This window comes from Leptonychotes weddellii, chromosome 10, assembly GCF_054177405.1.
Source record: "Leptonychotes weddellii isolate Sample4059 chromosome 10, ASM5417740v2, whole genome shotgun sequence".
In the NCBI taxonomy this organism is placed as follows: Eukaryota; Metazoa; Chordata; class Mammalia; order Carnivora; family Phocidae; genus Leptonychotes; species Leptonychotes weddellii.
This window is the reverse complement of record NC_138378.1, coordinates 105,936,206-105,964,032: the sequence shown is the minus strand read 5'-3', so window position 1 is coordinate 105,964,032 and position 27,827 is coordinate 105,936,206. Positions and strand designations below refer to the sequence as shown.

At 37.4% G+C, this 27,827-nt stretch overlaps 1 protein-coding gene and 1 long non-coding RNA gene across 14 annotated transcripts in view; one reads left to right on the top strand and one right to left on the bottom strand.

The window, feature by feature from the left end:
* Window positions 1-27,827, top strand: part of NCOA1 (nuclear receptor coactivator 1) — a 240,806-nt gene that overhangs the window by 195,499 nt on the left and 17,480 nt on the right. For all 13 annotated transcript variants that reach the window (XM_081832160.1, XM_081832156.1, XM_081832155.1 and 10 more), the window contains 5 exons: window positions 9,703-9,820; window positions 11,039-11,207; window positions 12,272-12,586; window positions 21,552-21,653; window positions 23,891-24,293. In XM_081832160.1, the coding sequence (XP_081688286.1) occupies window positions 9,703-9,820; window positions 11,039-11,207; window positions 12,272-12,586; window positions 21,552-21,653; window positions 23,891-24,293 (1,107 nt within the window). The remainder of the gene's footprint in view (window positions 1-9,702; window positions 9,821-11,038; window positions 11,208-12,271; window positions 12,587-21,551; window positions 21,654-23,890; window positions 24,294-27,827) is intronic.
* On the bottom strand, window positions 13,891-23,405 carry LOC145723673 (uncharacterized). Its single transcript, XR_014148923.1, has 3 exons — window positions 22,387-23,405; window positions 16,530-16,643; window positions 13,891-14,855 (listed from the first exon to the last, which is right to left on the bottom strand). It is a non-coding gene; the product is annotated as an uncharacterized LOC145723673 (long non-coding RNA).

The following is a 27,827-nucleotide window of genomic DNA, read 5'->3' as shown; positions in this document are numbered from 1 at the left end:
ACTTTCAAAATTTGCCCGTGTTCCCAATCTAAGTCTTGTCCCTCTTCTGACAGGATCAGATGTGGGACTCATTTATTTCAGTCTTACTGCAGCTTTTTAGCTGTCATGACACAATTCCTGCAAGTTTGCCAAGATTTCCAGGAAGCTGGATAAAAAGGTCTTGAGTCATTTCTGACATTTTTGGAAGCAGTTTTTCAGCTGACCAGGGCACTAGGTGTGAGCAGGAGCCCAGGTTCAAGTTTCACATTCTCCATTTAACGGTGTTACTTTGGGCACATGAATTTCCTGAGCTTTATTCTCTTTATCTGCAAAAGGAGAATTAGATGAGATGACTCCAAAAGTCTCTTCTAATTGGAACTGAGAGGCTCCAGATTCTGGGGAAACAAGAAGGTGCAAGGCTAAAGGGCAATAAAATGAAGCTTGAATATTGAGTGGTTTGATCCTGGATCCCCATCCAATATGGGAGCCTGGGGGATTTATCTCAGGAGAACCGAGTTGCCAGAAAGAAGATGTCTGGATAGGAGTATGTAAGGGGAGCTCCCTAAAGTGCAAAGGTCACCCTGCCATCTAATCATCCAACAGAAGGCTCCCAGAAGACACAAGCCTCACACTCAGCTCTCACAGTCAGTGTTTCAGAACACTGACCAGACACCGCCAGAGATCACCAGGACTTTGAGGGAAGTCTGCAATTTGAAAGAAAGTAAAAGAAACAAAAGAGGATGCAATAGAGCTATATAACGAGTGCATGGACTAAAAAAACAAAAACAAAAACAAAACCCTAAAATGTTTGAAAAGATATTTTATTCATATGGGAAGAAAAAAAGCAAAGAATAAGAAAATATCTTTGGAAATTAGATATCCAGCATTTTAAAATTTCAAGAGAAATGGTAGAAGACAAAACTGAGAAAAACTTTCAGAAATAACAAAAAGACCAAAAAAAAAAAAAAGTTTGGAAGAAAAACGTTAAGATAGACCTATGAGGGCCAATAATGATTGATAAGAATCAATCAAACAATGAGAAGGGGGGGAAAGGGAAGAGAAGATATTTTCAAACAAAAAAAATCGAGAATGTTCTAGAACCAAAGAACATAATTCTTCAGATCGCAATGGCTCAACAAATATCCAGCACGTACACACAAAAAAGACCTGTACCAAAACTCATCATCAGGTAATTCTGGAACACACCAGAGAGAAAGATTCTACAGTCTTTCAGAGAAAAGATGTGAATTGCACGCAGTGAGTCATAATTGCCCCAACTTGGAAGCTATCAAGCCATGAAAAGACATGGAGAAACTTTAGTGCATGTTTCTGAGTGAAAGAAGCCAATCTGAAAAGGCTACATACTGTATGATTCCAACTATAAAGCATTCTGGAAAAGGCAAAACTGTGGGGACAATGAAGAGATCAGTGGTTGACAGGAATTCGTTGCTAGTGATTGCCAGAGGGAGGGATGAATGGGTGGAGCATGGGGGATTTTTAGAGCAGTGAAATTGTTCTGTATGATACTGTAATGGTGGATACATGTTATACATTTGTCAAAACGTGTAGAATGTACAACACAAAGAGTGAACCCTGTAAACTCTACATTTTAGTTAATGAAAATATATCAATATTAGCTCATCAGTTCTAACAAGTGTAGTACATGAATTAAAAATGTTATAAGAAACAGCCCCATCTAAAAAAGTAGGCAAAGGACTTTACGACACTTCATAAATGAAGATTGAAAATAGCCAATAAGCACATGAAAAGATGGTCAGTATCTTTAATCATCAAGGAAATGCATATTAAAGCTATAATGCAGTACTTCTACACATCCATTGAAATACCCCAGATTTTAAAAACTGACAGTACCAAATGATGATGTCAAAGATGTGGAGCACCTTGAACTTTGGCATTGCTGTTGGATATATAAAATAGTAAAATTGTTCAGTAGTTTCTCATCAAGTGAAACATACATTACCATGTGACCCAGCAATCCAACTCGTAGGTATTTAACAAAGAGCAAGGAAAGCATGTGCTCATCAAAAGGACTTGACCACAAATGTTCCTACAGCTTTATTCATGATTCCCTCAAACTGGAAATAGTCTAATGTCCATCAACAAAGAAATGGTATATTTATAAAATGAAATAGTGCTGAGCAGAGAAAAGGAAGAAACTAGTGGTACATGGCAGGAATTATTCTCAGAAACACGCTGAGTGAAAAAAATCTGGATCATAGGGTGCCTGTGTGGGGTTGAGGTAGGGAAGATTGACAGCCAAGAAGCTTGAAGGAACTTTTAGGCATGACAGAAATATTCTATTTTCTTTATTGAGATGGAAGGTTATGGGTTTATATCTTTGTCAACATTTATTAAACTGTACACTTAAAATGGGTGCATATTATTATATATAAATTAGACATCAATCAGATTTACTTTAGAAATATCTGAGGTTAGAGTAATTTCTAACCTATAATTAGCCATCCAAATTGCCAGTAGTTGTGAAGATGGAAAAAAGACATTTTCACATATAAAAGGGCTCAAATATTTGCATGGTATAGTCACCTTTTCTAGTGACGGTCCTTAGCGAATGTACTTCAACAAAACGGAGAAAGCCAAAAAAGAGAAAGATACAAGGTCCAGAGGAAACAGAGGATCTGAAAGGAGTCTGGGAGTGATAGCTGATCAATAAGATTAGGGAACACCCAATACAGATTGGAATCTGAATCTTCTGGAAAGGAGACTTCTAGGGGAGAAATGAGATTGTCTCTTTGAGTTTATAGAAAAGATTACTGATAGGTTTATGTCAACAATGTTGAAGCATCTGAAAGATTCCCCTAGAAAAGCAGCAAATGAAAAAAATAAGACAATTGTTAACTCCGGAAAAAAGAAAGCATGGTATAAGAAAAGAGGTTTGAACATAGTGCACAATGTAATTTTGCAGTGAGTAATATTTGCATAATTATAAGAATCTAAGTATTTTATTAAAAAACTGTGATGTCTGTTAGGAAATTGGGGACTTAGGAGGTAGTAGGAGAGGTTGGTGTGGGAGAATTAAGACCTCATCTATCACAATGGGAAGTCAGTAATCTCAAATTGAGACATCAAGGAATAGCAGCATATATATATTTAGAAATAAATAGGATAATGCCAAAGAAAACAGATTGGGAATGGCTTCCTACAAGTTGAGAATGGCTTCCTGCATTAAAAGGGAAGTAACTGAAGGATTAGAAGGGGTAAGGCTTAAAGCTGCTTTTATTTGTAATGGACCGTTTAGTCTTGACTTTTAAAATTATGTTACATGTATTTGATAACAATTAATTAAAAAAATTGTTTTCTAGCTCCACAGGCCTGTGAAAATGGAGTATTTTTCCTCCATAGTCTGTCCTGAGGCAAATAGCTCTTGCTTCTCTCTTGAGATTCCCTCCCCTGAATATAGCTCCATGTATAAAAGTATATAAATAGGCCAGAATCTGTTAAACCTTGTGCTGTAGTGTTTGCAAAGGCCAAAAGCAAAGAAGGGGAAGATCCTGGGGTAAAGGAGGGTGAGGATGATAGATGCAGACAGCTAGTCTACGATGTTTCCATATAGACGAGAAAGAAAATAAGATTTCAGGAGGCATAAGGCTAAGGAAACAAGTTGAGCAGAATAAAGGAAAAAAGAATAAAGGATTGGAGAAGGAAAAAGAAGTTGGGGACAGAAATACAACAACATATCCAGTAAAGAAGAGAATAGCCTCTAATTCCCTGCCTCCTCTAGCCTCTCCACTTACCACCACTACCTTTTACTAGAACCAGAGTCCATCACTGAGTGGCTGATTTCACGTCCTAACCTTGAGCCCACTTGGGAAAATCAAACATCTTTCTTTAGTCTTCAGTCTTAAGCTGAACTGTGTCAAGTGCAAATGCCTGGAGTAGGACAGAGTTTAGTCACCATCATATTTCACCACCTGAGGTACACCAGTTAGAACTTCTGGGTCCTTCTGCCATGGCACTCATCTTTTCTCTTACCTTTTCTTTTCCTTGCCCTTTTGCACTGTATTTTGAGAGAATCACTGGGCCGCATTTTCCAGATCAAAACTGAATCTTCAACCATATCCATTCTGCTATTGAGCTCTTTTAATTGCAGCTATCATGTTCTTAATTTCTAGAAATTATTTTTCTTCTCATAGGAGTCCATTACTTTCTGTGGGTATGATAAACCTTGTAATCTGTGTAACGATACATTATTATACTTATTCTAGGCCTTGTCCATTTTCTATAAGAATCTTTTTTTCTCCAAAGTTACTTTCTTTGTTAAATTTGCTCTCTCTCTTTCCTGCCATTGACCTTTCTTGCATGTTTGGTGCATTTGCGCTGTCTGTCCATATACACAGACCAAGGCCTAGAATGAACAAAATTGGTAGCTAGCGTGCATCCTTAGCTGAAGTGAGAAACCCTTTTGCTCTGGCAGCAAATGTAGGTTCTGATTATAGAAGCCCTGTTTCTATGTTGCTGTTCTGAGAGAGTGGGGCTTGGTGATGGGGAAATCCTCGTGGCAGCCCAAGCACCCACTCTGGGAGATTCCCTGGGCAGAACTCCCACCTCAAGTCATGCTCTTACCCCTTTAATCCCAGGCGCAGACGCCAGAGTCCTCCGCATTTGGGGCGGGGCTTGCTGCAGCTGTTCAGTGGCCCAGTTGCCCGTGGCCTGTTCCTGTACCCGCTCCAGTGACCCCTGAGCTTGGAGTTGTTCTGGACTGCTTTTGGGAAAACTCCCCTTCTTGAAGAATCTTCTCTTTGTCTTGTTGTTTTTTAGTTTCGTTGAAATTTTACCACTGGTTTGTTCCCTCTGTTTTGTCGTTCAGAAACTCTTGATCGTTTGAGTCAGCTGCCATAATACTTTTTTGCCTTTCCTTCAGCTGGAGATTTATTTTTTCCTTTTTATTTCTTTTGTTATTTCAGAGGTAATTTTGGAGGGAAAATAAAATAGAAGGGATAAATCTGCCGCATTGAACCAGAAAATTTCCTTAGGTCTATTTACATATAAGAAAATGAAGGACCAGAGAATGAAAAGAAAAAAAAAAAATACACACAGACAAAAATTGCCTGAAGTTTTCCACTTAGTACATGCAGAATCAAGATTTAAATCTCAGTCTGCCTGGTTTCAGAACATCCTGTTGGTACGCACACCACACACCCATGCAGTATGACCAAGTTATTTAAATAATTTTGTTAGAATGTACCACCAAAGCACATGAAGAGACAATTTAGGAGGGTATTGTTGATCAAAATATGTACAATATGTCTCTTTGGCAGTACCTTCAAAATGTCCTTTTGCAATGTCCTTTTGACTGTCGTAAAATCCCTATCCTCTGAGGGTGGATTTGACCTCTGATATTTTTCTGGAGTTATTTAGAGCCAAATTTGTTGATCCAAAAAGAATAATACTTCTTTTCTTAAACCCAAACCAAAATTAGATCTAACTATAAGGAGATATATTTTTCTTGAGGGACCTGTATACTATTTTAGATAGATCTAGAAGAATTCCAAAAATATTTGAACTTTGAGAATTTCATTGAATAAGTGAGTGATCTTGTGAGGTGGATGATTTTATGTTTGGTGAACATATACATTCTGAGATGATGATTTTTTTTTTAAATGTTTTATTTATTTATTCATGAGAGTCAGAGAGAGAGAGAGAGGCAGAGGCAGAGGGAGAAGCAGGCTCCCCGCCTAGCAGGGAGCCCAATGCGGGACTCGATCCCAGGACCCTGGGATCATGACCTGAGCCGAAGGCAGATGCTTAACCATCTGAGCCACCCAGGCGCCCCTGAGATGATTATTTTTTAAATCTCATTTATTTGTAGTACATTAAAATAATTGTGTGACTCTAAAAATAATGAGGTTCACATAAAGCTTTTTCAGTACTTAAAAAACCCATTTTAATTTCCCTTTTTTTAGTGTGTTGTGCCTCTTGGTAGGTATCTTTTGTTATTATATAGCTGTAATGAATAATCTTATGTAGAGATAATTTATCATATATGAGAGTATATCTGAAATAGAAGTTCTGAATAGATTTGCTTGGTCAAAGGATAGATTTTGCCAAATTGCCTTCTTAGATATTATGCCAATTTACACTCTAATGGATAATGTTCTTCTTCTACACATCCTTTCTAAGACATTGAATTATACACTTTCATATCTTTGCCAATCTGATGGTTTGGTTTTTTTTTTAAGGATCCCAGTATAGTTTTAATCTGTGGGTTTGTTTTTTGTGTGTGTGTGAATTAGGTGGATCAATTTTCAGTGATTGCATGTGACCTATTCATATTCTCTAACCATTTATCTATTGGGTTTTTCCATTTTCATCTTATGATTTATAGGAGATTTTTTCTACATTCAATAAATTAATTCTTTGTCTACATCACATTTAGAAAAATAAAAACACATTAACTGCTGTGCATTGTTACAGCCAAATGTGAAACAAAACTGAACCAGAAACCTCTTAACCAACGCCTGAAGAAAGTAGCTGAACATTAGGATCACTAGATAGTGAATTGTCTGTTAGAAGAGTAGAATGTGCAAAAGCCACTCTCATGGTTAGATAATGCTTTCTACTTGTGTGTAGAAATGGTGGAGATTTTTAGTAAAGTAATTTTGTTGTGGCTGTTGGAGATATAAAGTTTTCCTTTTAACCAGATTTTTAAGATTTATTGAGAGAGAGAGAGTAAGCACAGGAGAGGGAGAGAGAATTTTAAGCAGACTCTGTGCTGAATGCGGAGCCCGACAGTGGGCTCAATCTCACAACCCTGAGATCATGACCTGAGCCAAAATCAAGAGTCAGATGCTCAACCAACTGTGCCACCCAGGAGCCCCTAACCAGATTTTAAATGGAGAAATTATGATGTTGAGCCTTTGCAAAGATGATAAGAAAGATTAATAGCTTGATTAGGGATCCCTAAGGGCTTGTTTTCTACCCATTTCAGCTGCCACTCTTCAACACAGGGACTGGGAGATGCATCGATGCTTCCGTTTACAAATTGTCATGCCTGTCTTGGGTTACATATATGCTTACTTATGTTTGAGAGAGGGCACAAACATGACCAAAAATAAAAGGCTTATTTCCTGGACTAAGAGAAGATAACGTGTATTTCTTAAAACATTCCAGTAAATCCTTGAATTTTTTGTAGAAATAAATTTCTAAAGGAAGTCCTAAAAGGTTGACATGACTTTTAGAGTAAAAACTAACTTCTTTTAAGTATAAAGCCTATGCAAACAAAAGTTTTACTTGAATCAAAGTTTGGTTTGTTTGGGTTTTGTTTTTTTTTTTCCCTAGTCATCAAACTTAGCACATGAATCTTATTTCATTTTGAGAAATTTTATCCAACTTATTTACTTAATATTTTCCGCATCAAGACTAGTAAAACGAGATACTATATCCTGTTACTGAGTCAAATAAACTATCTTATAATATTCAGTATTGATGGTAGACAGCCTTGTAAATTTTCTTTGACTCTTTAAATAGAATTAGGATTGAGGAATTAATGTATGGAGTAGAGCAATGGGACAGCTTTAGATAATCTTCTTTGACCAACTTTCTGACTTAAATAATGATAGGAATTAAGTGATTACTTTTTCATTTCATCATCATTTGTGGTTGGTGGTGTTTGGTGGGTTTTGTTTGCTCTTTTTTTCAGAATCCTACAGAGTTTGATTTTTCTATCATTTGTCATGACAGAGAAGACAAGTTTAATTGAAAGCTATAATTATTTGCATTTAGAAATGAATGCGTTTACTTGGACTCCCATACTTCATTCATACTAAATGTTGAGTATATTTCACATAAATAGTGAGCCTAACATGTTTTCTGTAATTAATAATGATCAATATCTAGTATTAAACACATTTTTTCAGGCATTCTTAAATCTACTTATTTTCCATTCATTAGAATGAGAAATTCTACCTGATTATGTTTTTTAGTAAAACTCCAAGGCGGGGCGCCTGGGTGGCTCAGTCGTTAAATGTCCAACTCTTGGTGTCAGCTCAGGTCATGATCTCGGTATTGAGATCAAGCCCCATGTCAGGCTCTGTGGTGGGTACAGAGCCTGCTTAAGATTCTCTCTCTCCCTTTCCTTCTCTACCCTCTGTACTCGCTTGCCCCCTCTCTCTCTCTGAAAAAAATAGAATAAAATAAAACTCCAAAGCATTTTTAGTTGTTTTTTAAAAAATTACATTAATTTGCTAAGGACTGCCATAACAAAATACCACAGACCAGGTGGCTTGAACAACAGAAATTAATTTTCTCATAGTTCTGGAAGCTAGAAGTCCAGGGTGATTGGGGTTGGCAGGTGTGGTTTCTTCTAAGGCCTCTCACGGTCTTGTGGATGGCCACCTCCTTGCTGTGGCCTCATGGTCATCCCTCTGTATTGTCTGTGTCCTAATCCCCTGTTCTTATAAGAACTCCAGTCCTCTTGAATTAGAGCTCACCCTAACGGCCCTATTTTAACTTAATCACATATCTGAAGACCCTGACTCCAAAATAGTCACATTCTGAGCTACTAGGAGTTAGAGCTTCAGGATACGAATTTTGGGGGAATACAGTTCAGCCCATAACAATAATTAATTAATATATGTCCCTTTCAGAAATTACAGATAACCATTGGAAGCATTAAAAGAAAATAAAAATTCAAAAAAAGAAAAGTCATCCTTAATCTTACAACCTAAATCGACCAAAGATATACACACTCTTTCAGAATTTTTTCCTACTAATATACATGAGGTAATTTATAAAACTAGAGTCATTCTGAACATAATGTCTTGGTTTATGGGTTTTTTTCTTTTTCATTTAATGGCACATTATAAATATCTATGCCATGGTTCCCTAAGCAGTCCCTAAATTTCTGGAATTTAGGTTATTTACAATTTTTCCTAGTCTAAACAGTACAGAAATCATCAGGTTTTTTTAAAAAAATACCTAAACAAAAAACCTTCTAGAATGCATATACTATTTCCTTCCAATATAAAACATAACTAAACCTCTCTCTGCATTTGTTATCATCATAAACATCAGTTGTTACACTGTTAATGTACAGCTGTGTTCTCAGTTAACAGCTACAGAGCCTTGTCCATTTTCAGAATGACCCAGACTGCTGTGCCCTTTAGTTTCTGTTCCTGCCTGTTATAGAACATATTTTATCTTGTGTTTGCTGTTCTCATGCCATGATAGCCCTGTCCCTACCTATAGCAGATTCTAATGTTCTACAGACTGAAAAAGCAGTTAACCGAAATTGTTATAATTTGTCTTTAAAAGAAATCATTTCTGGCGGCGCCTGGATGGCTCCTTCGGTGGAGCATGTGACTGTTGATCTCAGGGTTGTGAGTTCGAGCCCCACGTTGGGTACAGAGATTACCCAAAAATAAGATCTAAAACATAAAAATAAAAAAGAAATAATTTCTGACAAAGTTCTGAGTGATTCTCCTTATGGTAACATCAACTTATGTGCAAACTTTTTTTTTTACATCAGATTGTCTTTGGTTCAGAGTACTTTTTCTTAACTTTCTCACTGGTTATGATGTAGCCACATTCTAGGCAGTTAAGTTTCTGAATAAGGGACCTTTGTATCACTGAAATATATTTTATAGGGGAAATCTCATTCTCCTATACAATATATTGCTTCTGAAAAATACGGTCATTTTATCTTCCACTATGATACTGACTTCTTACCTTTTCTTCTGTAATCAGGATTGCCGGAGCTGGAATTGGAAGCAATTGATAACCAATTTGGACAGCCAGGAACAGGTGATCAGATTCCATGGGCAAATAATACAGTGACTGCTGTAAATCAGAATAAACCAGAAGAGTGAGTAATACATTTCCTATTTTATAAAATATCAGATATCAACTTCTACAACAAAGAACTATTTTCCCAAACAGGATTCCAGCCTACATTGGTATTTTGTGAGATAGTAGTAGAAGTGAATGTTTAATGAAAAAAAGGGGGATGGAGGAAGACACCACATTAAACAGATTAATTTACTGTGTGACTGCAAGGCTAGTATGTATTGTAATTACCAAAAGATTGATATAATATGCAGCAGTTGTTTTCTTTTTCATCTCTTGCTTTGCTTTGATTGATTACTATAAAATTTCTGAGACCTGTAAATGAATTGAGCTCAGTATAACAATTATTATAAAAGCTCTTGAGCTTTTTGTTGTATAGTTATTTTGTCCAGTGTTTCTCTTTGGAGCAAGATGGTATAAGAAGGGAAAGTACTTTTTACATCTACTAAGTGTCTCATCTTGATTAGAATTTAATTTCTTAATTGACATAAGTAGCTCCATTTCAAAACATTAGAGTACATCTCATGCATAGCAACCAAATGATGACTAGACAGTGTCGAGTGTGGTGTAGAGCTTTAACTATGAACTGTATTCCCACTTAACCTTCTCCAAAGAAGATTCCTTATATTTGTATTACTAGTGTGATTTTCTATATATTTCTGATTTTTATGCATCATTTGGTATCAGTTGGATTAGACTGTGTATTTCCTTCATGTAATCAACATTTTTTGTTGTTGTTGCTTAACACTGAGCATGTTTCATTTTCCTAGTTTGATTTCTTTTGTAAGTGATAATCATGTTATCAATATGATTTGATCATCTTTGAAAGTTAAGTATAAATAGAATAAATCTTACTATAGGCTAGATGGTTTTTTTCCCTGAGATTTTGATTGATTTTTATTTTTGACTTTCATCAAGAATTCTTTTCCCTTTCTTAACTATGTTTAGTTAATTTTTCAAGCTGTTTCTATAAGCTAAGAGGAAGAATATGGAAGCAAATTTCAGTGATTGACAAAACAGTGAGAATATATTCAAGCTACATACAGAACATTTATATTTCTGCACATAAGTATAGAACATTTCACTGTGTGAGAATTGGTTGAAAAAGCATCTCGACAGAATTTTCTAGAACAAGATTTGCATATATGTGTGTATCATATATATATATTTGTGTTATTGAGATTGAAAACTTATTTGCTATATCAGTCTTAAACTCTTTTATCTTTTGATTCTTTAGCCAGTGTATTAGTTCACAATTAGATGAGCTTCTCTGTCCACCAACAACAGTAGAAGGAAGAAATGATGAGAAGGCTCTTCTTGAACAGCTAGTGTCCTTCCTCAGCGGCAAAGATGAAACTGAGCTAGCTGAACTAGATAGAGCTCTGGGAATTGACAAACTTGTCCAGGTATTTATTAAAATTGACATTATTAAAATGATACAACCCTGAGAAGCTAGAAAATTATTTTTAAGCAAGATTTTTCAATATTGTTCTCACTGTGTTTAAGTAGTCTTATAACTTACTCTTATGAAAGTTATTAAATATAGCTAAATAATGAGTTTTTTAAAACAAAAATGTCATAATAATTAGAAATAGTTAGAATTAGAAAGTCTTAGCCTTTCACTATGGACCAGAATCTTAGAGGCTCCCACTAGAATAGAATCCAGATTTATATCATCACTTCTTATTCTAGGACTTAATTTATCCTTCATTCGTGCTAGACGTCAACCTGTATATTCCATGATACTCCAAATTCCAGGTATTTTTTCAAACTGTGAGGTTGAAAAATCAATTTATTGCCTCATGACCCATATTTTTTTAAGTAGTAGAATATATCAGAATGCATAGCCCAGAAAAAGGGGAAGTTATGTTTCATAAAACTTTCCTTTCAGTTACGTACACACATGTGCACGTGCGCGCGTGTGCACACACATACACACACCAGGTCATAATTTAAATTAGATTTTTTACGATGAATAATAGTTATCAGTCTTAAAAGCCATAGCTATGGCATTCTGTTAGGCCAGCTATGAATTTTTTTCCAAATAAGAGGAAAGCATGAATTCTGTATTTGAGATAGAAAAATGCCTAACTAATCCCTCCTTAATAATCTACTTCTCACGGTAAACTACTAAATGTAACGTTTGTTGACTCTTAAGCTTTGCAGCGTAGTTCTTTTCAAACCTTTTAGCTTCATTCCATTGATTTTAGCCTGTGTTTTAACCATGTTTTTATCTCTTTTCTGAGATTTTTAAACATCTCAGTTCATCTGTTACTCCATTTCAGAAGTAACTGTCATAAGTGATTCCTTTAAGGTAGGAAACTCCTAGAGAGCTTCATGAATTCAGCATAATATTTTATAATAAAATTTTCTAGAGATAACATATTCTCAGATCCAAGATTATATAAAGAAGCATGTCATTTATTGGCAGTAATTTATTTGTAAAATGTTCTGGCTTATTTTCCAACAGGGAGGTGGATTAGATGTCTTATCAGAGAGATTTCCACCACAACAAGCAACACCACCTTTGATGATGGAAGAAAGACCCAACCTTTATTCCCAGCCTTATTCTTCTCCTTCACCTACTGCCAATCTTTCTAGCCCTTTCCAAGGCATGGTCAGGCAAAAACCTTCATTGGGGACTATGCCTGTCCAAGTGACACCTCCCCGAGGCGCTTTTTCACCCGGCATGGGCATGCCACCCCGGCAGACTCTGAACAGACCTCCAGCTGCGCCCAACCAGCTGCGGCTTCAGCTTCAGCAGCGCTTGCAGGGGCAACAGCAGGTGAGTCGTCCTGGTTAGCAGGTGGCTCTTGTAAAGGCCTGTGCTAACTCACGCCGTACTAACACAGCTCAGTGGCTAGAATAAAGGTGTCAGGTGGAAGTGTTCCCACAACCTTTATGAAAAACTCAAAAAACCATCCTTGGTCTGCAAGGATAAGATAAAGGAGATTTTCATTCAGTTAAAGACTGCTAGCTCATAACAAAGTACTTTGAGACTCACAATTTAAAAGCAATTAATTTTGTTTTTTGAGATAAAAAATATTTAGGATGAACATATTAGTATTAAATTAATAAAGAGAAATATATAGCTTAATTTATAAAGTAGAGCATCAAGAGATACTGTTATGATTGTTGGAACAGAAAATGAAATTTATGTTGTTTGAAGTTGGAGTGATTGAAGCTTAGTGATGTTATTATATTAGGAGAATGAGGAAAAGATAGTTTGGGGATCTGGGGAGTTGGGTGAGTTAAATCTTCTCTCTCATGACTGGTAATGAGTGGGTATAATGGCATAAATATTTAAGATTGCATAAGCAGCAAATACAGAGATAAGCATCAAGAACCAAAAAAGCAAATGGTTAAAAGTATTCTCTCTGGGTAGTGCCTGGGTGGCTGAGTTGGTTAAGCATCCAACTCTTAATCTCAGCTCAGGTCTTGATCTCAGGGTCATGAGTTTAAACCCCGTGTTGGGCTCCACACTGGGCATGGAGCCCACTTAAAAAAAAGGGTGGGGGGTATTGTCTCTGGGAAGCAGGACCAGGGCTATAGATTGTGGCTTCTTCTTAACCTTTTTGTATTTTTTTAACCGTCTGTGCATATTGCTTTGGATTTTCTTTAAAGTATTTAAAGCAATTTCCTAGAGTGTTACAAATTCAGGAAAGAAGAGAAAGAAGGAACTAAATTATATTAGAAAGGCAATATTATATAATGTTATAAGAGCTCGAGTTTCAAGTCCTAGTTCTAACCTTAACTTAAGTGGTTTGACAGTCAAATTATTTGCCCTTTTAAAGCCTCTGATTTCTGATTATACCGATAAAAGAAATATAATAAATAATTCCTCTACCTCATAGGTGGTATGTGGATTGAATGAGATAGTACATATAAAGATCTTAGCACAGTGCCAGGAGTGCAGTAACACATAATAAATACTATCTATTCTTATGAAATTTTATTAAATAAATAATATGAGTTTCCATTCCACTTAAAAAGAAGGTGATGAAAGGGGGAGAGAAAAAAAGAGATGAGATAGGAAAAAATTATTAATGGTAGAAGAGCAAAGAAAGGAATAATTTTTAAAATGCTGGGGTGGAATAAAGAACTCAGAAAGGAATTAGGGGAAGAGAGGGAAGAAAAGCGAAAGAAAGGAAATAGTAATATGTTCTGAGTATTAGTTGAAGGTAAACTACTTCTTGTTATAACTTGTCATTCATTATTCAATAGAAAGCACAAGAATAAGAAATGCGTATAGTTCACAAAACATAGTGCCCACACAACATATTTGGGGAGACTCTACTAGGTACTATGAGGAATACAAAGAATAAGAGATACAGGCAACTTTTAGAACTTACAGTCAGCTTAGGGCATTCCAAACATACACACCTGGAAAGTGAAATAACAGTGCAGGTAGTAAGTGATTAAGGGCTACCCCAAAAAGGAGAGGAAAACCTAGGTGTGCTGATTTTCTCATTTTACAGGATAGAGTCAGTAAATGCTGACTAAAATTAAAGGCTTACTGAGCAATGCTAGATCAACAGTCTAAGTCAGGTTTGTGAATGGGTGAAATAATCATTCACACGTAGTTTGGGGAAAAAATTGCTTTTACTTTGATTTCCTCCTAAAGCAGCTGATAAGCAGAGTAGCAATGCAAAGGATACACGTGTAATAAGGCTGCAGGTAGCTGAACTTGGCTCCCTGTGAACATTACGGAGGCATGTCCAAAGTTTGGTGGCCAGGGTAGCCCAACAGAGTGAAATATCCATCAAGTGAGAGAAATACAAAATTTTAAGCCCCCAGATATGTCAGTACACAAAACAGCTATACTGCTGTGTAAGACGGTACTCTGCTACCTAATGAGCTTCATCAGCCAGACCTACTGTTTGGGTTCTGGACCGTAAGTTCTTTTTAACAGCGGGGCCCTCAGTCCATGGTGGCTCTTACTCTGCAAATGCTTGGAGTCTTCTGTGTGTGTCCACTTCTCTGTGTGTCCACTTGGAGTCTTCTGTGAGAAAGTCTGGCCAAGGCTTATGTCTGTCAGTATTTCAGTTAAGATGCTTTCAGCAACAAGGAAAGAAAAAAAGATCCATTCAAAGTTGTAAAACCATTTTAAAAAAGCATTTTGACTCCGATAATGAGATGCTACGAAATAGAGAGGTCAAGGTGTGTTGCCTCAGAGGCTCCAGAATGTTATCAGGGACTTAGGTTCTTTCTGTCTTTTTACTCTGTAATCCTTGGCAGCTAGAAAAATGGCTCCCATGGTTACAAATACCACATGCAAACAAAACTAACAGGAGAAAGGGGACTCTTTCCTACTCATCTTTATTTCAAAAGCCAAGAAATCTTTTCTTCTCCTTTTCTATTCCCTACCACTCCAAAAAAAGAAAAAGGACCAAACTTTTTTTTAAAAAATTTCACACATCTGGCTAGCCTGAATGGAGTCATATATACACCCTTAACCAACTGCGGGCAAGGATTGGCTTAGGGTACATAGGTTGCCCCTTGAGACATGTGATTTGGGATAATCAGCTGAACAAAAATCCTATGCTTTCATTGAGGAAAAAGAGAAGGGTAAATGGCTGTGGGCTGGCAATAAAATACCTGATAAAATCAAGAAATTAAGGTTTAAATATATTATTTAAAGTTATACAGGTAAATTCACAGTTGGATCAGATTGGTGAACTGAGGTAGAATGTCTGCCCTTTCTACAGGTTTTATATTTTAAGTGAATAAGTTCATATTAGTGCAAAAAAAAAAAAGAGAATATCATTGGCACACTAAAAATTAAGTGATTTTGAAATATAGAAAGCAAACGTGACAAAGACACAAAATAATCATATACAAACAATACAACTGCTTATATAGAAAATCCAAGAGAATCTACAGGGAACTTAGAATCAGTAGAGGAATTCAGCAGTGTTTCTAGGGAAAAAAAAGCAAATAAAAATTAATAGCAGTCCTTTTCACTAGCAACAACCAATTAGAAAATATAATTTCAAAATATGTTCATAATTTGTAAGACTTCGAAAATTACAAATCGTAATTGAAAGTCAAAAAAAGGTCCAAGTAAAGATATTAGTGAATGGAAAGACTATCATAAAGATGGCAGTTGTTCTGAAATTAATTAAATTCAGTAGAATTCCAATCAAAATCTCAACATGAAATCTAACAAATAAATGCTAACTTTATTTTAGAAGCATGAATACAACCTTAAAGAATCATGAGAATGAACTTGCCCTGTCAGATACCAAGATCTAAAATCAAGCTTTAGAAATTAAAACAATGTGGAACCAGCATAGGCATAGACAGTTCTACCAACCAGAACGTCATAGAGAACCCAGAGACACACCCAGATGTATAGAAAGACTTAGTAAGAGACAGAGGTGGCAGTCAGTGGAGAAAGGATGGCCTGTATAATAAATGCTAGTACGTTGGACTGTCCTTGAGGGGGAGTAATTAAATTAGATTCCTTATCTCATACCATCCACAAAAATAAATTCTAGGTATTTTAATGATCTAAATGTGAATATGAAAAGATTTATGTGGCCCCTAAAAGGCATAAGGGGAAAAGATTGATGTTTGCATTAAAATTTAAAACTTAGTAAGATAAAAGACAACATAAACAAGGTTAAACATAGACTCAGGGAAGATATTTGCAACCCTGTATAACTGACAAGGATTAGTATCCAGAATACATCAGATTCATAACGTTGTGTTCATAATACACTTACCTTGCTAGATTGATACCATCTGTTTACTTGTTGGTCAGGTCCTCTCATTCCTCCTTCCCTCTTGCCAAACACAGGAAGTACAAGCATCTCATAGGCAGGAATTTAGGACAGTGCCTGATGATTTGGGGGAAAAAAGGTGCAAACTCAGATCTACATCATAGTTTCTTTCTTTTTAATGGATTTTAAGATCAGTTTAAAAGCATATTTCTTGACTGTAAGTATATCTCATTGACTGGAATGTAGTAAACAAGGAGTAAAAAGATTCTAAGATTTTAAATTTGATTATACAGTTATGAATAATCCCCAGTTGGGGGACAGGGGGAGGAAAAAACACCCTAGGAAACACAGAGATTCATTGGTTGAAACTTTTAAAGAACAGCAAAAATGAAGGAGGGAGCTGGTGATGAAGAAGAAATACAAAGTTGTAATGAAGTCTTTAGGTGTAGTGTCTGCTCACATGTCAAATAAGCAAAGTCTCAAAAAAATATATCCATGATACCAGTAAAGAATTCTTAAAGTTCTATTTTGAGAAAAGGACAACAGCAAAATGGGTAGACCTGCTGCTTGTAGGAAATTATGTAAGATTGGCTCATAAAAGATGTAATTATTCTGTTCTAGTTTTGTATTCTTCTTTTCCAGCCAGGGTCTTCATACTCTCAAGAAAAGAATACTATGAAAAGGGAGAGTAACATTGGAGACACATAAAGAAATGTGATATACTTAGCCATCTTAAAACAAGTGAAGTCCACATGTGTTATGTGTTAGAGTACTGGAGAAATGTGTGGATCTGGTAGAAGAACCACTATTGATTATTTTTTATATATTAGAGAAAATAGAAGTGACCAGAAAGTAGAACTAAGATCAAAGGGCAGAAGATACAGGGAAGCTAATTTCACCTCTAGAATTTCTGGCAATGAAAACTGCCTGATAGAAGAATATCTTCTTTAAAAGAAACCCCTTGGGGGGCCTGGGTGGCTCAGTCAGTTAAGCGGCTGCCTTCGGCTCAGGTCATGATCCCAGGGTCCTGGGATCGAGCCCCGCATCAGGCTCCATGCTCAGCGGGAAGCCTGCTTTTTCCTTTCCCACTTCCCCTACTTGTGTTCCCTCTCTCGCTGTCTCTCTCTCTGTCAAATAAAATCTTTTTTAAATAAATAAATAATAAATAAATTAAAAAAAATAAAATAAATCCCTTGTCGGGGTGCCTGGGTGGCTCAGTCGGTTATGCATCTGACTCTTGGTTTTGGCTCAGGTCATGATCTCGAAGTCATGGGATCAAGCCCCATGTGGGGCTCTGCGCTCAGATTCTCTCACCCTCTCCCTCCGCGCACGCACGCTCTCTCTAGTAAATAAATAAAATCTTAAAAAATAAATAAAAGAGGGGCTCCTGGGTGGCTCGGTCAGTTAAGCGACTGCCTTCGGCTCAGGTCATGATCCTGGAGTCCCCGGCTCGAGTCCCATATCGGCCTCCCTGCTCGGTGGGGAGTCTGCTTCTCCCTCTGACCCTCCCCCCTCTCATACTCTCTCTCTCAAATAAAATAAAATCATTAAAAATATATATAAATAAATAAAAGAACTCCTTGTCAAGAATTTACACGGTGGCAAAATTAGGGTTTTCAGTCTTGGCACTATTGCCGTTTTGGGACAGATAATTCTAGTTATAGGGGGCTTCCCCATTCATTTAAGAATGTTTAACAGCATCCCTGACCTTTACCCATTAGATGCCAGTAGCAACCTTTCCCCAAGTTGTGAAGCCAAAAGTGTCTTCAGACATTGCTAAATTTCTCTTGTGGGGCAGAATCATCCCTGGTTGAGAACCTCTAGGCTAGATAATCATCTTTTAGGTTTCCTATGGAAGGACTTCTTGATAAGGCATTGAAAAAAAATCCATTCAGACAGACAAAATGTCAGCCAGCCCGAACTCTGGGTATGTGTGTGTTTTATATGTGTAGGCTGAGTTTGTACTGTTCACTGGCCACAAGCCCCACATTTCCTTTTATAATACAAGCCTTTTGACCTGGCCTTTATAGACTTTTGAATTTATGTCCCCAGCTCTGAGGACTCCTGACCTCTCTCTCTCCTCCCACTGACCAAAAGTCAAGATTTCCAAGGAGTTAAAGGATATGGTGATCCTTTTGGGAAGACTTCCTAGGAAGAATAGAACTTGACCTGCTTGTTAGATAATGAGTAGCATTTTAGTAATCAGAGAGAAGAGGCAGGTCAGAGTGAGACAGCTGTATTATACAGCATTAGTCAGGTTGTACACAGAGAGAGGAGAGGGGGAAATGAAAAGAATTATTTCAAGGGCAGAAATAGATAAATTTTTCTTTAACAGAAAGTGCTTTAGAATAATTTCTTCTACTTCTAAAAATAGCCTAAATAGGCTATTTTCTAAGGTTGTAATTTATTTCCTAAGGTTATTTTCTCATTTTTACTACTTCTCCAGCATCTTTCCTCCATCCCCACCCATTTCATTCTCACGTTATCTCACAATCAAAGAATATATAAAGCTGTAAGTTTGGAAACCCAACTCCCACTCACTCCCCTGGCTATGTTACTTCTCTTCGTCACTGAGATTAATGTATTTTCCCCTATCCTCATTGCCTCGTCTTCTGTTTCTAGACTTGCTGTACTTTCTGCCTTAAGTTAACTCTACCATCCTTCTTGCCACCTGGCATTCTCATCTTTCAAGGTCCCATTGAGTGCACTCATACTCTTGGTCCCTGCCTTCCTGCTCTTGGCTAAGTGCCTCGTAGTTGTCTGGATATGCAAGTGTAGCACTCATAGGTGGCGCCCTTCTGTATTGGCCTCTGCCACTCAACAGAGAATTCCTGGAGGACAGAGATTTGCTCACCTCTGTAGCCTTCAAACCTTATGTATTACCTTGCATATACTTAATTTTTTGATAAATCTTTGTAAAATTAATGGTTTATTTAAACTTATGTCTGTGGTCTGTAGAATTTAAGAAGTACGTAGATTTTTGTACTTAAGAGTCTCTTTGACTTATCTTTTTTTTTTTTTTTTTAAGATTTTATTTATTTGAAAGAGCGTGAGCATGAGCCGGGGGGAGGGGCAGAGGGAGAGGGAGAAGCAGGCTCTCCACTGAGCAGGGAGCCCCACACGGGGCTTGATCCCAGGACCCTGGGATCGGGACCTGAGCTGAAGGCAGACCCTTAACTGACTGAGCCACCCAGGCGTCCCAAGAGTCCCTTTGACTTTTAAAACCATAATGTTCATATCTTTATTTTTTAAGCGATTCTGAATGTTCTATCCTATTCCATGAATGCCTGAAAGTTTTAATTTTTACATTTATAGTAAAATGAGCTTTTCCCCAAAAAACAGTTTGTTTTCTGATCTGATGGGAGTCAGAAAATTAATGAAACCAGAATTAAGAATTGAGCTGTTTGGAGATGGGAGATTTAATCACTGCTCACAGCAATTTGGATTCTTTTATAAAACTTTCACAGTCTTTCTAGTTTGCATCTCATATATTAAAATATATTAAATGTATTAAAATATAAAATATATTAAAATATATGGAGTGTTAATATATTTATTAGTAATTTATGTTATAAAGTACCATATAAATACAAAATAGGATTGATATTGTTATTATCTCTCTGAACAGTTTATTCACATCAAATGATTGAGCAAGAAATTCTTTAAGCTATAGATTGTTTATCAGGAAATATCACTTCCCAGGATGCTTGTTTTGTTACCTGATGAAGCTAAGGCATGCCAATGCCCTGAAATTCTAAGCCTGATACAGACAGCATCTTCCAAACTAGTGTTCCATACAAAATTGTTCTAGGAGATAAATGTTAATGTGTGTCAGGGCAAAAAAAAAAAAGGTTCGTGAAAACAAGTTGCATAGTATATCCCCTTCTTGAAGATCCACAGTGTGCTTTGGCCAATTAAAGTCTCATAGAATTACTGCAGTAAAGAAATCTGTTTCACCTTGTGTAACCCATCATTTCCAATACTTAATACAGCACAGCATGCTATTTTCCTGGCACATCTATTAATATCCTGCAGAACAGTGTTCTTTAGAACACCAATTTGGGAAATGCTGGTCTAAAGTAATTACTTCTTCTAGTTAAATAAATAGTCTATTTTCTCAAACCATTTGTTTCTTACATAATTCTCCCCAACGAATGAAATCATGTTGGATTTCCCCAAATATGTACCCATCCGACAGTCAGCCTCCAAGTGAGAAGTACCTCAACTTTTCCATTAATCTTCCAGACCTTTGTAGAATGTGCCCTATTATGTACCTACTTTTATACTCAGAGTAGTTTAAGTTGTAGGGATGGTGTTTCTTTTCTCTCCATTATTGTACTTATCTGAAATAACTAAGTATTAGCATGATTTTTTTTTTTAAAGATTTTATTTATTTATTTGAGACAGAGAGTGAGAGAGAGAGCACAAGAGGGGGGAGCGGGAGAGGGAGAAGCAGACTCCCTGCCGAGCAGGGAGCCCGATGCGGGACTCGATCCAGGGACTCCAGGATCATGACCTGAGCCGAAGGCAGTCGCTTAACCAACTGAGCCACCCAGGCGCCCAGTATTAGCATGATTTTAAAAGTGTGATAGATGGGGGTGCCTGGGTGGCTCAGTCGGTTAAGCATCCAACTCTTGATTGCAGCTCAGGTCTTAATCTTGGGGTTGTGGGTTCAAGCCTCACATTGGGGTCCACACTGGGCGTGGAGCCTACTTAAAAAAATAAAAAATAAAAGTACAATATATGTATGTATGTGTGTATATACCTCTGTGCATATATATATGCACATGTGTATGGATTCTGCTTTTAAATGCTCTGTCCTATTTGGTGTGCTATAGGCAGGAAATATTTGATAAATGTTAGGAATTGCCAGCCTTTTGACAGATAAACATGGGAAATAATCTTACTAAACCTGTAATACTAAAACTTGTTAGTAATCAATAAAAAGTTTGTGTTACTCTGTAAGGGCCAAAGTATATGTTTGTATGTAGAAATATGATATCTCATTGTTCCATTTTTCTCTAGTTGATCCACCAAAATCGGCAAGCTATCTTGAACCAGTTTGCAGCAAATGCTCCAGTTGGCATCAGTATGAGATCAGGCATGCAGCAGCAAATTACACCTCAGGTAATGTGAGAAGACCAGACATTGTTAGTACTTCTCTAACCCAAGCTGTGTTTCTTAAAGTGTTGACTTGAGTGTCCGAAATGATCTGTGAATTGATCTTTTAAGGTAGTAGTACAGCTTTCTTCTAGAATGAATTTATAATCAACTTGTGATACCCCTTACTGATATTTGATCTAAAGCCAAGAGTCCTTTGTTTGGTTTTATTGGTGTTGTTGTCATTGCTATTAGATACCAGATGAATCAGTAGAACACTCTTATTGCTATCCTGAATAGGGCCAGTAATAAGACTCCTAGATAAGAAACTGTGTGAATGGTACCTGAAACCTGATCAAAACTCAGTCACATTGCTGAGTGATCTTAACTACCTTGTGTTCTCTGCCTCAGTCTGAGCATGAGCAGTTTCTGTTTTTTATTTATTTTAACAATCCTTGTACATGAAACCAGTGCCATTGAAACTTTAAACACAAAAAGAAGTAGATAGCCTTCTAAGTCTTGTCTGGTACTCAATCCCTACTTAACTTCCACACATACTTTAGTATTTTTGTTTCAACCACTTTTTTATGTTTTCTTAACCAAGGTGACACAAAAATTTGAGAGATGAGGAATTTTAGACAGGACTCACACACAAAACTTTTCTCCATAAAATGTATCTAGATGGATTTGGGGCAAAAACAGGAAGCCAACCGTAACCAAAAGGGTAAATATTGACAGAAACTACTGTTAATGGGGGCACCTGGGTGGCTCAGTCAGTTAAGCATCCAGCTCTTGGTTTCAGCTCAGGTCATGATCTCAGGGTCTTGGGATCAAGCCCCCTGTTGGCTCCACGATCAGCATGGAGTCTGCTTGGTTTTCTCTCCCTCTCCCTTTGCTCCTCCCCCTCTTGCTCTCTCTAAAAAGAAAAGAAAAGAAAAAAAGAAAAGAAAAGAAACTGCTGTTAAGCAGCAGATACTGGCATCTTCATGGATTCATACTTGGGTTTCCATGTCTTAAAAATCTCAGTGATTAGCTCATGCAAGGGTAATTAGGTTATAAGGAAATAAGACCCCACTTTTGGAATTCACGTAAAGATGATTTCTATTAGAAAGTCATATGTCACAGTTTCTTCTAGATTGGACTATATCTAGTTGGCAAGTTTAATTTTGAAGGAACTATATGCTTTGATCAGATCCTCAATCTGAATTGAAATTTTCTGAGGAAGGCTTTATTGACATGCCATGTTGCTTTACAAGTTAGATCAAAAAGTGATTTTAACCTAATTTTACTGCTGCTTTTGTCATTCCTAGTATTATAGCTATTAAAACATACTCTAACACCTGGAGTAGTCTTTACTGCAACAATGTTATAAAATAGTTGGTGGGGCCCCCCAGGTAGCTCAGTTGGTTAAGCATCTGACTCAGGTCATGATCTCAGGGTTGTGGGATCGAGCCCCATGTCTGGCCCCGTGCTTAGTGGGGAGTCTGCTTCTCTCCCTCTCTTTCCCTCTCCCTCTGCCCCTCCCCCTGCTCATGCTTTCTCTCTAAAATAAATAAATCTTTTTTTTTTAATAGCTGGTTCCATTTATTTCTGTTTATTATTTTATTTCTAACTATTTTCTTTTTCTTTTTCTTTTTTTATTTTTTTAGATTTTATTTATTTATTTGACAGAGAGAGACACAGCGAGAGAGGGAACACAAGCAGGGGGAGTGGGAGAGGGAGAAGCAGGCTTCCCGCTAAGCAGGGAGCCCGACGTGGGGCTCGATCCCAGGACCCTGGGATCATGACCTGAGCCGAAGGCAGATGCTTAACGACTGAGCCACCCAGGCGCCCCTATTTTCTTTTTAAATAACAATTTGTTTGCCTTTGGATCCTGGATTTCTGATTCTTCCTTTTTCAAATGGTATTTGTAGGGTTTTCCAATTGTAAAGATAATGCATGTTCATTATAAATAATTTGGAAAATACAGGAAAGTATGATGAAGAAAATTAAAATCAACTATAATCACATTTTGTTCATTTAAGTAAAGTGGAACAAATGATCTCAGTAAGAAAAGAAGGGAACTAAGAAACACGGTCAATTTTGGGGAAATGAAAAAGAAAAAAAGTCTCCTAACAACCTAACGTCAGATAAGTTCGAAGTCATAGTGATAATTGCTACATATTTTGTTGCCCCAAGCTACGAGGCTTTATCCTGTAAGCTCTCCAAAGTAGGTGGTGATGATAACAATATTAATAAGTGAGGATTTGTTTTCTCCTCTCCAGCCACCCCTGAACGCCCAGATGTTGGCACAGCGCCAGCGGGAGTTGTACAGCCAACAGCACCGACAGAGGCAGCTAATACAGCAGCAAAGAGCCATGCTCATGAGGCAACAAAGCTTTGGGAACAACCTCCCTCCCTCATCTGGACTGCCAGTTCAAATGGGGAACCCCCGTCTTCCTCAGGGTGCTCCGCAGCAATTTCCCTACCCCCCAAACTATGGTACAAATCCAGGAACCCCACCTGCTTCAACCAGCCCGTTTTCACAACTGGCAGCAAATCCTGAGTCAACTTTGGCCAACCGCAACAGCATGGTGAACAGAGGCATGGCAGGAAACATGGGAGGACAGTTTGGCACTGGAATCAATCCTCAGATGCAGCAGAATGTCTTCCAGTATCCAGGATCAGGTACAGGGATTGCACCTCATAAGCATACATAACGGCCCTGGTGTTCCAGTGCGCTGATGGGAGTCAGGAGATCGGGGCTCCGGACCCCTCTCTTGCCACTAGTGGTTAAATGGTTGGAGGCTTATCACTCACTGATAGCTAAGATGATTAATCAGAGGATCCAGAAGGACCTGTCTGATTCTAAATTTTTTTGCATTTTGTCTGCAGGGTACATTCTCTTAACTTCCTTACTTTCTGTCATGGATCCCTGTAAGAATCTTATGAAAATCCACTTCAGACGATGGGTTGAAGTACATTAACTCAAAATGTGCATACAGTTTTTTCATTATGTTGGAGACTTGGTTTTTGATAGTTTATAGGGGGATGACCCATCTTTACAAAGCGTCTCGGCTTCTCAATGGTGTCAGCACTCTTAGCTGCTTAAGTTGAAAGCTCGTCCTCTGCAGTGTCAGGAACTTCCTGGTTTCCAGAAGGTTTTTCTTTTTTAATCTTTTGTTTGCATTGTCTCTCTTCCATTCTCTTTGTCCTAGGTGATGATGTCCTTTTAAATTTTACTTCTATCACTTTCAGATTCTGATGGGTAGTGGCAATAAAACACATTTGATTAATCCACGATGTTTAATCAAACTTTGATGCAAAATTAATGGCAGATTCCTGGGGAAAAAATTGAAATAAATCCCTTCATTTTCTAAATGAAAGAAAAAGTAAATTATAAGTCTGCCTAAAAATGAATTTCCATGAGAAGACTGCTATTTGACTTGAATAAAATGCTGAGGATACATAGAGATTTTTTTTTTACATAGCAATATGCTTATCAACTTTGACAGCCAAATCAATTTAGACTTTCATTCTGGTGGCAACAAGTGCTAAAATCCTTTGACTATTAAATTAAGTTACCCAGGGAGACTTGTGTCAGACAGCACCAGAATTCTCTAAGATCTTTTACTCAAAATTATGTCACATCACTTCCTTTGTCCTCAAGACAATGAAGTCATCTTTGGCTGGTTTATATCGCTGACACTATCTGTATGGGCAAGAAAAGGATTATAAATTCATAGTTTAATTACAATATTGTCTGAACCTTTTGAAGGCCACTTTCATGTGTCTTACGACTTCTGTATGCAGAGAACTTGACAAGGCTTTTTCACTTTATTCTAACCTGCAGAAGTACTTCCTCCAACATTAGAAGACCTGAAACAAACAAAAAAAATGAAAGTACATTGAACTATAGTTTTCAAAATTATCCAGACCATGCTGCGTGGAGAGGGAGTCCAAAAGGAACCAGTGGTTTCCCTCAGTTGAGCCCATGGAGCTGGGAGTCCAGGAAAGCCAGGGCAACTCGAGGTCTCAGGGCACAGGACCAAAGAAGAGAGAGAGCCACAAGGAACTGCAGGGATGTGCACAGGGTCCCACTCAGGGTGTGTGTGTGTGCGCGCACGCACACGCGCACAAACCAAGGCCAGGGAAAACCACCTGGAAAGATAATGGGGAACAATCTGCAAAGTTCGCACAGGGCCAATTTCTCTTCCCACCAGCAAGAATAGAAAACCTCATGATTCATGGGGTGTCAAGTAAAATACTCAGAAGAGTTTTGTCTTAGTAGCAGCCAAAATAAGCCCTAAACTTTGCTCTTGTCTCTTAAGGTACAAGACCCAAAAGAATTAAATTGTCTCCATGTAACCAACCCAGACAAAGGTTGAAAATATTTAAAGACCCTTTAGGGGTGTCTGGGTGGCTCAGTCAGTTAAGCATCCAACTCTTGATTCCAGCTCAGGTCATGATCTCAGGATTGTGAGATTGAGCCCTGCGTCGAGCCCCGTGTCAGGCTCCACTCTGGACATGGGGCCTGCTTAAGACTTTCTCCGTTTTCCTCTGCCCTGCCACCCCCTTTCACATACACTCGCTCTCTCTCTCTCTCCCTCTCAAAAAAAAAATATATATATATTTAATTTATATTTATAAATATATATATTTTTATATATATATATATATATATAATTTTTTTTTTAAGGACTTTTAAAAATCCAGCACCTAACAAGGTAGAATTCACAAGGTCTGGGATCTGGTCTTTTTAATTACCAGGCATGCAGAGATGCAGGATAATAAAACCAATAATGAGGAGAAAACTCTGTCATCAAAACCAACCCAGAAATCACACAAATGATAAAATGAGTAGACGGGACATTGAGACAATTAAAAATTATACATTTATTCCGTATGTTCAAAAAGCTAGAGGAAAGCTTGAACATATTAAGTCAAGGACAACATAAATAAAACCAAAATCAAACTTCTGGAGACAAAAACTGTAATGTCTGAGATGAAAAATATACTAGATGGGATAAGGAGATTAGACATTACAAAAGAAAAAATTAGTGAACTTGAAGATACAACAGTGGACACTGTACAAAACGAAATCAGAAAAAGACTGAAAAGATGGCAGATTTACTCCAAATTGATCTTATAATTCAAAGCAATCAAAATGTCAGTGTGCTTTTTGGAGAAATTGATAAGCTTCTCCTAAAACTTCTATGGAAATGCAAAAAAAAAAAAAAAAACTGTAGCCAAGACAGTTTTGAAAAAGAAAAGCCAAGTTGGATGACTATCGTTTCAAAAATTACCATAAAGTCACATCAATCAAGACAATATAGTATTAGTACAGGTGTGGACATACGGACTACTGCAACAACCTAAAAATCCAGAAGTAAATTGTTAATATTATGGCCATTTGATTTTTAACATAATTATATCAATAGCTGCTAATAAACATCATTCTGCAAAGAAAGGAACAAACTACCAATAAATTCTACAGAATGGTCGAACCTCAGAAACATTATCTAAGTGAAAGAAGCTAGACCCAAAAGATCTCATATGATTACATTTATATGAAATTGCCCCCAAAAGGCACACTTAAGGAGACAGAAAGCAGATCCGTGGTTGCCTGAGGCTAGGGGTAGGAGAGAGGATTGACTGCAGACAAGCACAGGGAGACATGCGGGGGATGGAAATGCCCAAACTGCACTGTGCTAATTTAGAGCACAGCTCTATAAATGGACTAAAAAATCATTGAGTTGTGCAGTTCGGTGGGTGAATTTGAGGCTGTGTAGATGATATCTCAGTAAAGCTTAAAGATAAAAGACAGGGAAAGAAAGAAGAACCCACAGAGATGACTGAGGCATGGACAACAAAACTCTTCTCATTTTTCATTTCACACAGGTGTTTGTCTTGCCTTTTTCTAACTTATTTTATTATGCAAGTAATCTGTCGTATATGTTCATGTATGTTTTTTACACTTAAAAATCCATGTAAGCAAAAAGAATAGAAAAAAATTATACATAGGGGCGCCTGGGTGGCTCAGATGGTTAAGCGTCTGCCTTCGGCTCAGGTCATGATCCCAGGGTCCTGGGATCGAGCCCCGCATCGGGCTCCCTGCTCGGCGGGAAGCCTGCTTCTCCCTCTGACTCTGCCTCTCTCCCTGCTCATGCTTTCTCTCTCCTTCTCTGTATCTCTGTGTCTCAAATGAATAAATAAAATCTT